The sequence below is a fragment of the Theobroma cacao genome, chromosome 5 (genome assembly GCF_000208745.1).
Source record: "Theobroma cacao cultivar B97-61/B2 chromosome 5, Criollo_cocoa_genome_V2, whole genome shotgun sequence".
Lineage (NCBI taxonomy): Eukaryota > Viridiplantae > Streptophyta > Magnoliopsida > Malvales > Malvaceae > Theobroma > Theobroma cacao.
Genome location: NC_030854.1, coordinates 29,172,634 through 29,185,041, shown reverse-complemented (window position 1 = coordinate 29,185,041; position 12,408 = coordinate 29,172,634). Strand labels below are relative to the sequence as shown.

Sequence of the window (12,408 nt, the reverse complement as noted above, 5' to 3'; positions counted from 1 at the left end):
TGATGAATTTAAATATTAATATTTTATGTATAAATATTAATATTTTATTTATAATTTAATATTAATATTTTATTAAAAATTAGAATCAAGTGAGAAAAAGAGGAGAGAGAGAAAAATAATATTTTATATTAATAAAGTTATAAATTTTCAAACTTGTAAGGGATATTTTTATCTTTATTAATTTTTAAATTTATTCCTCAATCATGGAATAGCTAATACCATGGAAGAGGGTGGTATTAGTTATTTCTTAGTTTTAAAAGATTTTAAAAAATAATCATTCCTATGAAATGATTATTCTTTGGATTATTTTTTAATCAAACAAAAGAATCAAAATTTTTTGAGAATAAAGCCATTCCCCCGACCAAACGTGCTATACAAGTTTAGATTGAGGAAAGAGCAGAAGGGGAGAAGCCAACAATACATCAGTTTTGGTTAAGTGAGAGAAGATGGAAGGAGAAGAGCAGACATCACTATGGAACAAAGAAACAGTGCCGAAAGTGATGAAAATAGTGAGCACAAGACTTCCTCAAAGAGACCTCATCTCTCTTCTTCTTGTCAGCCCTTGGCTTCACCGCACTCTACTTTCCTCCCCTTCCCTTTGGCTTGTACTTTTCTCAACAATACTCTTTTCTAAGATTAGAAAGACAATTTTTTGAAATTTTGTTTCGACCTTTCATTGCCTTTTATGATCTGGGTTTTTGTTCTTTTTGCCAGGCTATTGATTTACGTGAGATGAATAATGCTGGAGATCGACTTATAGCTGCTGTTTCACTGGTTCGTCAATTTATCATCTTTTTCTTTTTAATTTGTAAAGTTGTAATTTTTTCTTTTCAATCTGTTAAATGTTGGTAGCGCTTAGCAGTGGATTTTGTTAGCAAATAGATGAAAGCGTAGCCATATAGTGTTGAAGTGAGTAAAGCTTTTGCATTGTTTTTGTAGCCAAGATATCAGCATGTGAAGCAAATAAGCCTTGAATTTGCACGAGATATAGATGACGGACATCTCGAAATCCTTAAGAACAAGGTAAATTGTTGTGCAGTTCTGGTTTGAAGTTTGTATATGTTTATTATATTGAAGACTTTAGAAAGAAATAGGATGAATTTTATCGGTTGCAGTTGGATGGAATTAACGCAATTGAGACCTTAGAATTGATGAAAGCAGGGCCATTACCCGTGTTCATTGGCCCCTTCATTATAGTCTTGTTATGCCTATGTGCGAAGTTCATGTTGCAGAATAGGCCTGTCAACCCTACACGTGTAGGGGAGTGTTTTTGAAGCGGTGAATAAGAAATTCCACATCATCTAAATTTGGAGTACCCTGACACAAAAATGTAATAAGTGCTTCTCGACCTATTGCTAATTGGTTTTTAAGTTGGATGCCCTCCTTAAAATTAACATGGTCAGTACCTCAGCTGCAACCCAGGGTGATTTGATAAATACAAGGACGCGTTATGTAGCCTGCACAAAATTAGCGGAACAACTATAGCACATATAGTCAACAGATAATGTTGGTTGTTCATCTTGTGATCTGATTCCTGTTCATTGTTCCCCTTATATCAAGGATGTTTTTGTCTATGCTTTCCACAAAGTTGTACATGTAAACTATTAGAAAGTTGCGATTGAAATTCTTTCTCTACAAACAACAGTAGAGAGTTTAAACACCATAGTGGAATTCTTACTTGTAAATGCTACTGATTTGCAATCCAAAGCAAATGAAAGTGATGGCATTGACTCACCCATAATTCATGTTCAAAAGATTCTTGGGCAAATGCATTAGCTAAGCCAGCCCAAACTTCAGCTGATTTCTCAAGCCTCACCACTAGGCCGAGGGTCTCCTCTGACTTTGACAGAGTTGAAGTAATCAATTCTGGCAGCAAATGATCTGATCCCTTCCAAAAAGTATATTCCGGATTGAATATCTCCTTCTTGCCATTGGTATCATCACCAACTGGGGAGGAGATAGTCTTGCTTGGTTCAGGGAAACTACCATCAATGAGAATCTATTCAAATTTTGGCTCTCAATGAGCCCCATGATTTTAACTTGCCAAAGCAAATAGTTTGACGGTGTAAGATGGATGGAAACAATATTCCTATGTTAAGTGTTGATGGGTAAGGGTATTTGGTTTCAAAAGTGGAAGTTGACACAAGGGAAGCCATAGAAATAGAAGGGTTAAGAAAAGCATTCTTTCTCTATACTGCTCTGATACCAGATGGTGTTTTAAACTCTCTGCGGTTTTTGTGTGTAGAGAAAGAATTTCATTCACAACTTTATAATAGTTTACATGTATAACTTTGTGGAAAGAATGGATAAACAATCCTTGATACAAGGGGAACAATAAATAGGAATTAAATCACAAGACGATAGGCCAATATTTCTCTTTTATGAGCTAGAGTTGTTCCACTAATTTGGCATCGGCTGCAACACGTGTCCTTGTCTTGGGCAAATCACCATGAGTTGCGGCTAGGTTAGTGAACTCACCATGAGTTGTGGCTGAGTCAAAGAAATGCCCATCAGTTATGAGTGAGTCAATGCTATCACTTTTATTTCGTGTGATTTTCAAATCAGTAGCCTCCACACACCTCATTTATAATTGTCTTCCTTATGAAGCATGTCGTTAATTCTAAATATTGTTTGATTATATCCTGAGTTTTTTCTTCATAATATTTTAAGCATTTCAGTGTTTGGATTCACTTCAAGGCCTTGAGTCTTTAAATCTGAATGGCTGTCAAAAGATATCTGACAAAGGAATTGAAGCTATAACTAGTTGTTGTCATAAATTGAAGGTTTTCTCTATCTATTGGAATGTAAGGTATTTTCTCATTTCCCTTATTTAGTACAGATATATTCTAACTTATGTTTTTATAAGCAATCTTTCATTATATTATAATTCTAATGCATCTCTTAATATGGATTGAGCTTCAGGGCAACTGATATAGGCGTGAAGCATCTGGTGACGAACTGCAAACATATAATTGATTTAAACTTAAGTGGCTGTAAGGTATTTGATGAGTAACTTGATACAGGTTCTACATTTTATTGAACTACTACATTATAAACATAAGTATCAAAGAGGATGACACAAATTTGACTGTAATTAACACTACATCTGGTTTTGTATGTCCTGCAATGCCTTTTGCCTGAGGGTTGCAATACAGTTTTTTAAGCATGAATTTAACTAAGGGTGATTTTATTGAGTGAATCTCAGACATTCTTAAGAATTAAGTTTGTCAACCTGATCTTTTTTGCTGAAATAAGGATTCTCTGATGAATGAAGAGTGGGTCAGTGAGAAATAATTTAAGGGAAAAGAAATGCACTAAAGTTGAGATGGTGCCAATTATAATTAAAAGAGGGGTGAGATGATTTATTTACAAAAACAACAGAGATGCTTGACTTACAAAAACAACAAAAAATTGCATTATTACTCAATGAGTTAGTCCATATCTAGGTGCTTTTGTAACAACAGAAATGGAAGAAAATAAAGATTCTCAACTTGAGGCTGCACAAAAGATGTAATGGCCTATGATTTTGAGCATAATATTGGAGTGGCTAATGATGGATAATGAAAAGAGATTGTGTTCATCATTTAAATTGTTAACGCATAATATGCCTTCTTTATTAGATTTCCCTGTAACATATTGTGCTTTTGTAGTCAGTTGATTGAACATCCAAACATGCTCAAATGTAAACTGGAAACTTGTTTTTCTTTCAACATGAAAAAGGTTTGTTGTTTGTGCCATTACCTGGTTTGTTGTGCAACAGGCTTGGTTCATAGCTTTACCGGGAAACTTTTATAAATTTGTTTTCCTCCTTTTAAGTTGTTTGTGATTGTATATTGTAGTCGCTATTCAGTTCTGCAAATTAGTCTATAGTATCATGTTGGATTTCCTTTGAATGGATTACTTTCATGTGACAATCGCAGAATTTATCAGAGAGAAGTTTGCAATTAGTAGCTGACCATTACCAAGAGTTGGAGTCGTTGAATCTGACTAGGTATGTTAATCTGCTTTGCTTAGGTTTTACTGGGTGTTGTTCATAGGATTTAATAATCTCTGGTATCAGTCTTTACATATCATAAAGAGTGATGCTGCTACTTTCTCAGTTATCTTTTGGGCAATCACCCTTTTTAAAAAGGTGGTGGCTAGATGATAATTGTCAGTAGTTGTGATGCAAGCTTGTCTGCACAAAGAATATGATTCTTTTCTCAGTTAATGTTATTGCCACTTAGTTTTTTGAAGATTGTCATCGAATACTGCTGGTTTTTATACCTACTGATGGTGCTTATGTCCTGTGATGATCTGGTTGTACCCAGATGTGTCAAGATGACAGATAGTGGCTTGCAACAAATATTGATTAGGTGTTCCTTTCTCCGAAGTTTAAATCTTTATGCACTTTCCAGGTATGCTACATGTCCTCACATTGTAATCTTGGTTCTTTTTTTGTCATGGTTCTTAACTTGTGTCACTGTCCTTCATTGCTTGTGCAGCTTCACAGATGAAACTTACAAGAAGATATCTGTTCTAGCTCATCTAAGATTCCTAGATTTGTGTGGTGCACAGGTAAAAACTGAGGTTTTTGAAATAGTTTTAATTGGATGCAGTTTGTGGAAATTGACACTACGAATAAACATTTGGTTGCCAGAATCTCTCAGATGAAGGACTTTCCTGTATAGCTAAATGCAAGAATCTTGTATCTCTCAATTTAACATGGTAAGTGAATTTCAAAATTCCTATTCAAATCTGTCTAGCGGGAAGGTGATATGATACAATATAAAAGCCAGTGTTCCTTTATTTATTTTTTTTTATTTTTTTTAACAGGTGTGTACGTGTCACTGATGTGGGGGTCATAGCAATTGCTGAAGGTTGCACCTCTCTTGAATTTCTCAGGTAAATCCTGATGAGAGAAATATTATTTAATTTGGAAGAACCATAACAGCTATTGCATGCCTTAAAATGTTGTCTTCTGAGTCTTATTAATATATATTTTAAAATTATGCATATTAATATCTCTCTATCCTCTTTAGACTTGAGTTTTAATGTGACTGATAATAAATAACAAAAGAAGGCACTAGACACACTCTTGTATATGACACTGGTTGAAGCAGTTATATTAAAGTGTCATTATTGCACCAAGATAGATTTCAGGCCTATTGATGTGGTGTCATACTTCAAAGAGTTCAAGCATGGTTGCCTCAGTGCCCTCCAACCCCCCTGGTGATTCTTAACAAACTGGGCATGATGTGTCTTGGACTCAGTTGTGACAAACTGAAGTAACAGCAAAAGAATTTTAATGCATATTTAAAACGATAACAAGTGAGAATATCTAGTCATTCTGTTGTTAATCTATATTTGGACATGTTGAGAGCTATTCATTAATTATTTGTGTATTTTTTTACATTAATGGATATTTCACTAGCATGTACTATATACATCAAAATTCAGGGGCAACAAATTATTACAAATTTCTTCAAACAAGAGCATGAAGCAATTAGTCATATCTCATTATAAGTTGATGAGTGATATCCCGACTGATTTTAACATTTAGCTGAAGATTATAGGGAACATGTGCAGATGTGAGAATGGTTATTTTTATAAGCACATGAGCATTTGATGCTGATATGTTTGATTATGCGAGTCACCCTGCTGCCTTTAAATTCATCTCATGTTAAAAGTTTTTATTACTGAGGCCTTGCAGTTTGTTTGGGATAGTTGGGGTAACTGACAAGTGCCTTGAGGCCCTTTCCAAGTTTTGCTCAAATACAATCACGACTCTTGATGTTAATGGATGTATTGGTATTAAGGTAAACGACTATTTTCTTCTCCCTAGAAGGCCTTGTGCCTGTAATCTGGTTATTTATAGGAAAATTATAGCAGTTATTTCTTGTCGAGAATCTTTATTGTTGTAAGCTTATGAAAGAAAAATACCGTTGGTTTTAGATATCTTTCTACTCTTAGGTAGATGAACATACCACTGCATAAAGGATGGGAAAGCACGAAGGTTAAATTCAGATTGAAGTTAAAGTTATGTTTGGGCTGTAATATGCACAGCTGTAAACTTTATACTGTGGAAACTTTACTAGGGAAAAAAAATATGCACAGCTGGAAACTTTACTGGGGAATGCTCAAATGTGTGTCCATTTGTGAATTGTATCCATTTATGAGCGTGCTCAAACCTGACAGACCTGTTTGCTCATCATGGCATCCCTTGAGGAGTTCCACGTCTCAAAAATCTAACTAATTTTCTTCTCTCTAAGTATTATTTATAGTTAATGCAAGGCATGCACAGTGCTTTTCCAATGATGTCTGTCAAATTGTTTTGCCAACCCTATATTAATGTCTGTTGCAGAGACGAAGCCGTGATGATTTACTCCAGTTGTTCCCATATCTGAGTTGCTTCAAAGTGCATAGCTGATGCGGTGGTTTAATGGGTGTGAAGCAGCTACACATACGCACGCATTAAAGCAAGGATGCCTCCTTCAAAGGTGTTATGTTAAATGAGGTAAGGCCTGTCATGTAAAAGAGAGAATCAGTTGTCGTTGTTTAGACATGAAAAAGAAAATGTAACGATGGCAATTAATTGCTTTTGTTTAAGTGAGCCTCAATTGAATTTGGACATCAGAAGGGATGGGGAAAAAAAGAACATTTTGGTACTTCACAGAATCAGATCTTCTGATCTTTTTGTTTAGGTTTTTTTTTTTTTGAAAAGCAATTGTAATAGTTTCATTACTAAGAATAAGTTTACAAAAAACTACCCATTGTGTGATAGTGAAGAAGCAGAGCACATGCAGGACACGAAGCTCCCTGTCATGGCTTGTTCTATGTATATGAAAGAGAAAACAAAAAACATAATCAGATCAGATGATAGACTCAGAAATATGACAAGCTCCCTAGACTGGCGAAAAAAAATCCCACGGATCAACAGTCATCCCACCACAACCGGCACATATCACAACCAAATAACTAATCTCTCATGCCGTGGACTTCGAACTCAACCTTATCATGGTATTCTGCACGCTTTCTGATTCAACTCCATTAGTAGACTTAAGAACCACACCAACCGCAGCATTATGCACCAACTCTTTCTGCAATCCATCTTCAAAATCTTTGTTGTGAACAACATGGTCAGCTTCCAAAGAAGATTTCAAATCTGCATCACACGGATCACTTTGAGAAGATGCTGGGTTAGTACTTCCTTATATGCTCCCATTATCAATATCTCCATTGTTCCTTCACTGTTGCCTGCCGTACATTCATTCCCAATATCCTCATTTGAGCAAGAGCTGATAACGTTGGAATTAGATGATGCATTCTCTTCAGCAACTCCATTCAGTTCATCTAGATCGGATGTACAACAAACTGAAGACATTCTGCTAAGCTCACAACTAATAACCTCAGATTTTCTCCCATCAGGATTTTGCCGTTTCTCCGGCTTACTATGCTCATTATTTTCTCCATCAGGATCCTTTTTCCTTTTTAAGGCATTTCACACCAGATTCAGTACAAGCAATAACATTGTGGTGAGAAAGTTTAAGAGACTGCTGGTGGGGAGTGACCCGTGGATTCCTAGGACGTTTATAACCATATAACAAAAACGTAAGTCGGAAGCTGCTTTCTACGGACATATGATATAAAGATTTTCATCCTAGGTTCCAAAACATGTAGATGCTTAATGTCGGAATTCATCAATCGACTCTCGTATATGAAACGGTTGACCTTTCTGAACTATTTCCCCTTGTTTCCTTTGTATACCTATAAAGAAGGCACAGTGGGCACATGGCTTAGCTGCATCTACAAACTCATGAAGATAAGGATGGCACTACAGCTTGCCACAAGTGCCTCGCTCAATCATCAAAGACAGCTTCCTTAGCTGTGATTCCACCCAACCTTTTCCAAGCATGCAAGTCATCGCCATCCGCTGCAACAGTGTCAACTTGCAGGTAGTCTTTCTAGCTTTAGAAGAAATTATATGGTTCAAACAGAGCCAGGGACGGTTCTAAGATTAAACTACTGAGGGGTAAAAATTAAAAAAGCTATCATGTTCGTGTATATAAAAAGTGTAAGTTAAAAAGTATATACGTAACATACTTTTTGTAATTTATTAAAGTTAAACACGATATTTTTTTATATTATAAAATTTATCAATAATTGAGTCTGTGTCAAACTTCAACAATCTCTCTTTCAATATAAATAATCACGTAGTCAATAAGAAAATCATCTTCTATGTTATTCCTAAGCCTATTTTTTATGATGTTCGTAGCTGAAAGTGACTTTTCACTTGTTGGAGTTGAAGCATGTTTTTTTTTAAAACTTTTATCACTTAAATGTAATTTTTTAATAATTTTTATAATATATTTTGTTTTATCTTGAGTCATGCCGTCATTGTCTTAGCCTCTTGGGTTTATAAGTCATATTTCTATAGATTACTTAATTAGTGTTTATTAGTTATTGGTGGATCAATCCTTGGAGTATTGGTCTGTTCCCATAAATGATAAGCATAAGCCCATGATATCTGTTTCATTTTGACGGAAGATTGAGAGAAAAACACAGAGGGCACTTGTTTTTGAAAAGAAATATACATATAAAAAATTAGAAAATTTTCAATGGTGGGGAGCAAGCACCCCCATGCCTCGTTATGTATCCGTCCCTGAACAGAGCACTCCATTTTACTCTATTCAGCTGAATCTCCTCAAAAATGTTGTTACCATATTGGAATTACTCAATCATGACTCGAAGGGTGTTTGTGGACATGGTATAGCTAGAGTTTATGCATGGATAGGTAGGCGTAATTATTGGCATAGGATGAGTCCTATCTCAAGGATTTTTACGAGGATCGCATACAAAAAATCCAAGTTGATGTCCTTCAATTGCGCAAAGCATAATCGGTTTTGGCCAACGCCATAGAGTATAGACCCTAAAAATTCGTGAAACAAGCACACTTGGAACTGCAATAGGATAAAGCTAGCCAACTTGAGCTAAAAGAAGAGCCAAATAAACACCACCAAGAAATCCAATCACATTGGAGTAAACGCCATGCCTTTTAGCCCAGAACTTCAGAAATCGGAGTGTTGTGTGAAAATAACCCAACATTTGGAACTAGTTTCAAAATTTGATTTACAACTCGGCTGCCATTAAGACTTCGAATAGTAAGCTCATCAACATTGTAAAATACCGAATGTCAAGATCTTGATGCACAACCAGAAGAGAGATTCTTGCATAAAGAAGGTCAATCGATATCCTATCAAACTTAAATTTCGTTACAATGATATGAGAATCTAGAACCAGTTGTAATTCTGTAACTTCTACCCTTTCTGTCAAGATACTGTGAAGTACAAAAAAGAAATCATGCTCTCGGTTCACATGGGATGATCCCACACATAAGGTATCTACGTCAAAGCGAGGTCCTTACACCCCAAGTCGATAAGAACCAAAAGTAAAAAGGACTGCATTAGCATCTTCAACCATCTGATCTGTGTAACCCCTCAAACGAGTAAAGTTGCTTCACCCAATTTGTTACAAGATCTTGAATTCGACTGAGAACTTCTCTCTTTGCAGCTTCTTCTTGGCTCGCATATAGCCCAGCTTCCACAAAAAACTTCTTTAATTGTTGATTTCTTTGTTTATCAAGTTTGGTGGGACCTACCATAGATATCAGCTTTGTATATCAATGCCTCTGAACTCACCATCTCTGTCTCTATCTATCACTTAAACCGCTCGATTCTTGAACGATTGGTCAACAACGAAAGCTAGTGCAACTGATAATGAGTTCATTTTAGGATGGATATTTATATTAGAAGGTGGTGCCATTAGTTGAACATCTAAGAAATAAGCTTGCATATCACATTCAAAAATAAAATCTGAGTTTATAAGTTTAGCTGTAACAAGAAAAGAAGCGGAATGATTGAAAGATTTATTATTAGATATAAAGTTGTAACCTCAACCGATATCAATCATTTCTGTATATTGTGATAGTACTGTTATAATGTCTAGAGCATATATGTAAGTCTATAATGAAAAATCTAAACATATTAGTTTAAGATGTGATTATATTATAGAATTAATTTCTAGTGCAGTAAGTTCAATTTGCAAGTAATTTGGCAAATCCTTTGATAAAAGGTTTACCAAGTGAGTTTGTAAGTAGTACCACAAAAAGTATAAGTTTAAGACCTTTATTAGACACCAATACAACTTTTAGTTAGTAACCTTTAATTATAAAGTTCAATAGGTAAAAACAAGTTATTGTTATATGTCTATGATGCACTGTTAGAACCTATTCCTCCAAATCTTATTTAAAGATAATGCTTATAGAGGTTGAGTTTATACTCTTAATGAAATTTGAGTATTATATTATGGAAAGAAAATGTCTAAGAGCAATGGAGACATTAATGAAAACTCCACCTACATAAACATAAGGAGTGGTGTCATTTCAACAAGAAGAATTTGGAGATTCTCTTGTAAATGTTTATTATGAACAAGATAAGCACATGGCCATTATGGTGTTAAAAAGTGAATGACCATTTACAGAAATATAAATGAATATTATGTGTGATATATCTTCAATTCTAACATTAAGAATCAAGGTTCAATTTGTGGACACCATCTACTTCGTTAAGGTTCTAAGATATATTCGCTAATTGATAGTCAAAATCAAGAGATATCTTTTTGTATGCGTAATATTTATTTGTGTAAAAGGTAAAAATAATATATATATATATATATATTTTAGGAAAAACCAATATTTCAATTGTTAGTTTGTTAATGTTGACCTTGTTAATGACAAGTTGTGATCAAAGATTTATAAATAATTACCTTATTAAATATAATTTTTCTAATACTTGTTTTATGAAAGGTTATTAAATATAATTTTTTAATAGTTATATTATAAAAGAAAACAACTTTTGAATAATTGTATTATAAACAGAACAACTTTTTATAACGAAAAAATATTTCTGTTCATTTATTATATAGATAACATCATTACATTGTCATTTTCATAATTTTAATAAATATTTTATTTATGTCTTCGAAATTATTATTATTTTTTTCAAATAATTCAAACAATGATTGAGGCAGGTTGTGAGTTAAAATGGTAGGCCATTGTTGTCATGGTGTATTGGAGTTGGTAGAGTTGGTTTGGAGAGTTCTCAGTTTTTGTATAGGCCTGTCCTCGACCTGGCAAGCTTACTAAGTGGGGGTTGCTGGGTGACTTGGGTCTAGACAAGAGTTTCATAGTGCTGTAAATTTGTTTTTGCTGCACTTGGATGCAGGATGGTCATGTTTTTCTCAACCTTCTACTCTATGTAAATGTCTTTTATGAAAGTTTTTCCAAAAAAAATTGACCAGATAGTTTGCCTTGTACTGGTCTATAGAGAAGATCTTTTTCTCTAATTTTTTCTGACTGACTATATATGACTCACAACACTTCTTTTGGCTTCCTCACTTGTAAAATGCTAAACGTGGAAGTTTCACATGGAATTGAGATTTTATGCCCTTGTTGTGCTTATCTTATAAGTGTTTGGTTAAGATAAAGGGGTTTCGGCCACCTTCGGGTGACCAACATATTCCTCCATACATGTCCTGAAAGGATAAGCCTTGAACCCCTGGATTATCATTACTCATTTATGTGTTTCTTTTTGGAATGCCAATTATTCTATCATGCTATTTGTTTCAGGGATGCTTATTGCTGGTATAAGTTATTCAGGGCATAAAAAAATAAAAATAAAATACTCTGTCACTTTTAACTTTTAATTATAATTACATAAAGATTCGTTAATTTATAAAATAAATATTTCATCTCAAATAATTAAATAATATTAATATTTAAACTGAAATATCTAAAATATCTTTCTCTTTTCTTTACGTTTTTTAGGCCGACCAATGATATTCTCTACTCCAATCAACCACCTCGTAACCGGATATGTCTTAGATCCGATCGGATTTCTCAAAAAGCACCAACTTTGGTGCTCTCTAGGGAGCACAGATACCCAAAGACCACTGGATCTGTGCTGCCTGGTGAGCACACGCGAATGGTGCTCCCTAAGGAGCATCACGTTGGGTGCTCCTCAGGGAGCATCGATCCATGGTCCCAGATCGGTGCTTCCCAGGCGCGCCCAGGGGAGGGAGGCCGGATCTGACACTCCTTGACTAGAGGCGAAGAGGTATCGACAGGTTTTTTTTTTTTTAAATAAAAAAAATTAAAAATAAAAATTATAGTTTATAATATGATAATTTAAAAAATGAATGAAAGGTAAAATTGACTTTTTAAAATTGTCATATCATTAAATTAATGAAAATATTAATAATAAATTAACGGTTGAACTTATGTTTTTAACGAAAAATATTTTTTTGAGATGGAATGTTTATTTTAAAAATTAATGAATTCGTATAAAATTATAATTAAAAGTTAAAGAGTTA

General features: G+C 34.4%; 2 protein-coding genes and 1 pseudogene across 5 annotated transcripts; 2 read left to right on the top strand and 1 right to left on the bottom strand.

Moving 5' to 3' along the window:
• Positions 366 to 6,657, top strand: LOC18599174 (F-box protein At3g58530). Of its 4 annotated transcripts, none has more exons than XR_001928261.1 (12): positions 366 to 605; positions 715 to 774; positions 940 to 1,023; positions 2,679 to 2,809; positions 2,923 to 2,998; positions 3,921 to 3,991; positions 4,311 to 4,397; positions 4,485 to 4,557; positions 4,640 to 4,707; positions 4,816 to 4,884; positions 5,707 to 5,798; positions 6,344 to 6,657. XR_001928261.1 is itself a non-coding variant. In XM_007029021.2 (12 exons), exons 1-12 carry the CDS (start codon positions 447 to 449, stop codon positions 6,407 to 6,409), a joined length of 1,050 nt encoding a protein of 349 aa, XP_007029083.2. In that variant the 5' UTR covers positions 367 to 446; the 3' UTR covers positions 6,410 to 6,657. The 4 variants fall into 4 exon arrangements, 3 of the variants coding, with proteins under 3 accessions (XP_007029085.2, XP_007029083.2, XP_007029086.2); XM_007029021.2 differs by having other exon boundaries at positions 367 to 605; positions 5,693 to 5,798; XM_007029023.2 differs by lacking the exon at positions 5,707 to 5,798.
• On the bottom strand, positions 6,835 to 11,606 carry LOC108661994 (annotated as a pseudogene).
• Positions 11,616 to 12,157, top strand: LOC18599172. The gene is made up of 2 exons (XM_018120996.1): positions 11,616 to 11,680; positions 11,864 to 12,157. Exons 1-2 carry the CDS (start codon positions 11,616 to 11,618, stop codon positions 12,126 to 12,128), a joined length of 330 nt encoding a protein of 109 aa, XP_017976485.1. The 3' UTR covers positions 12,129 to 12,157.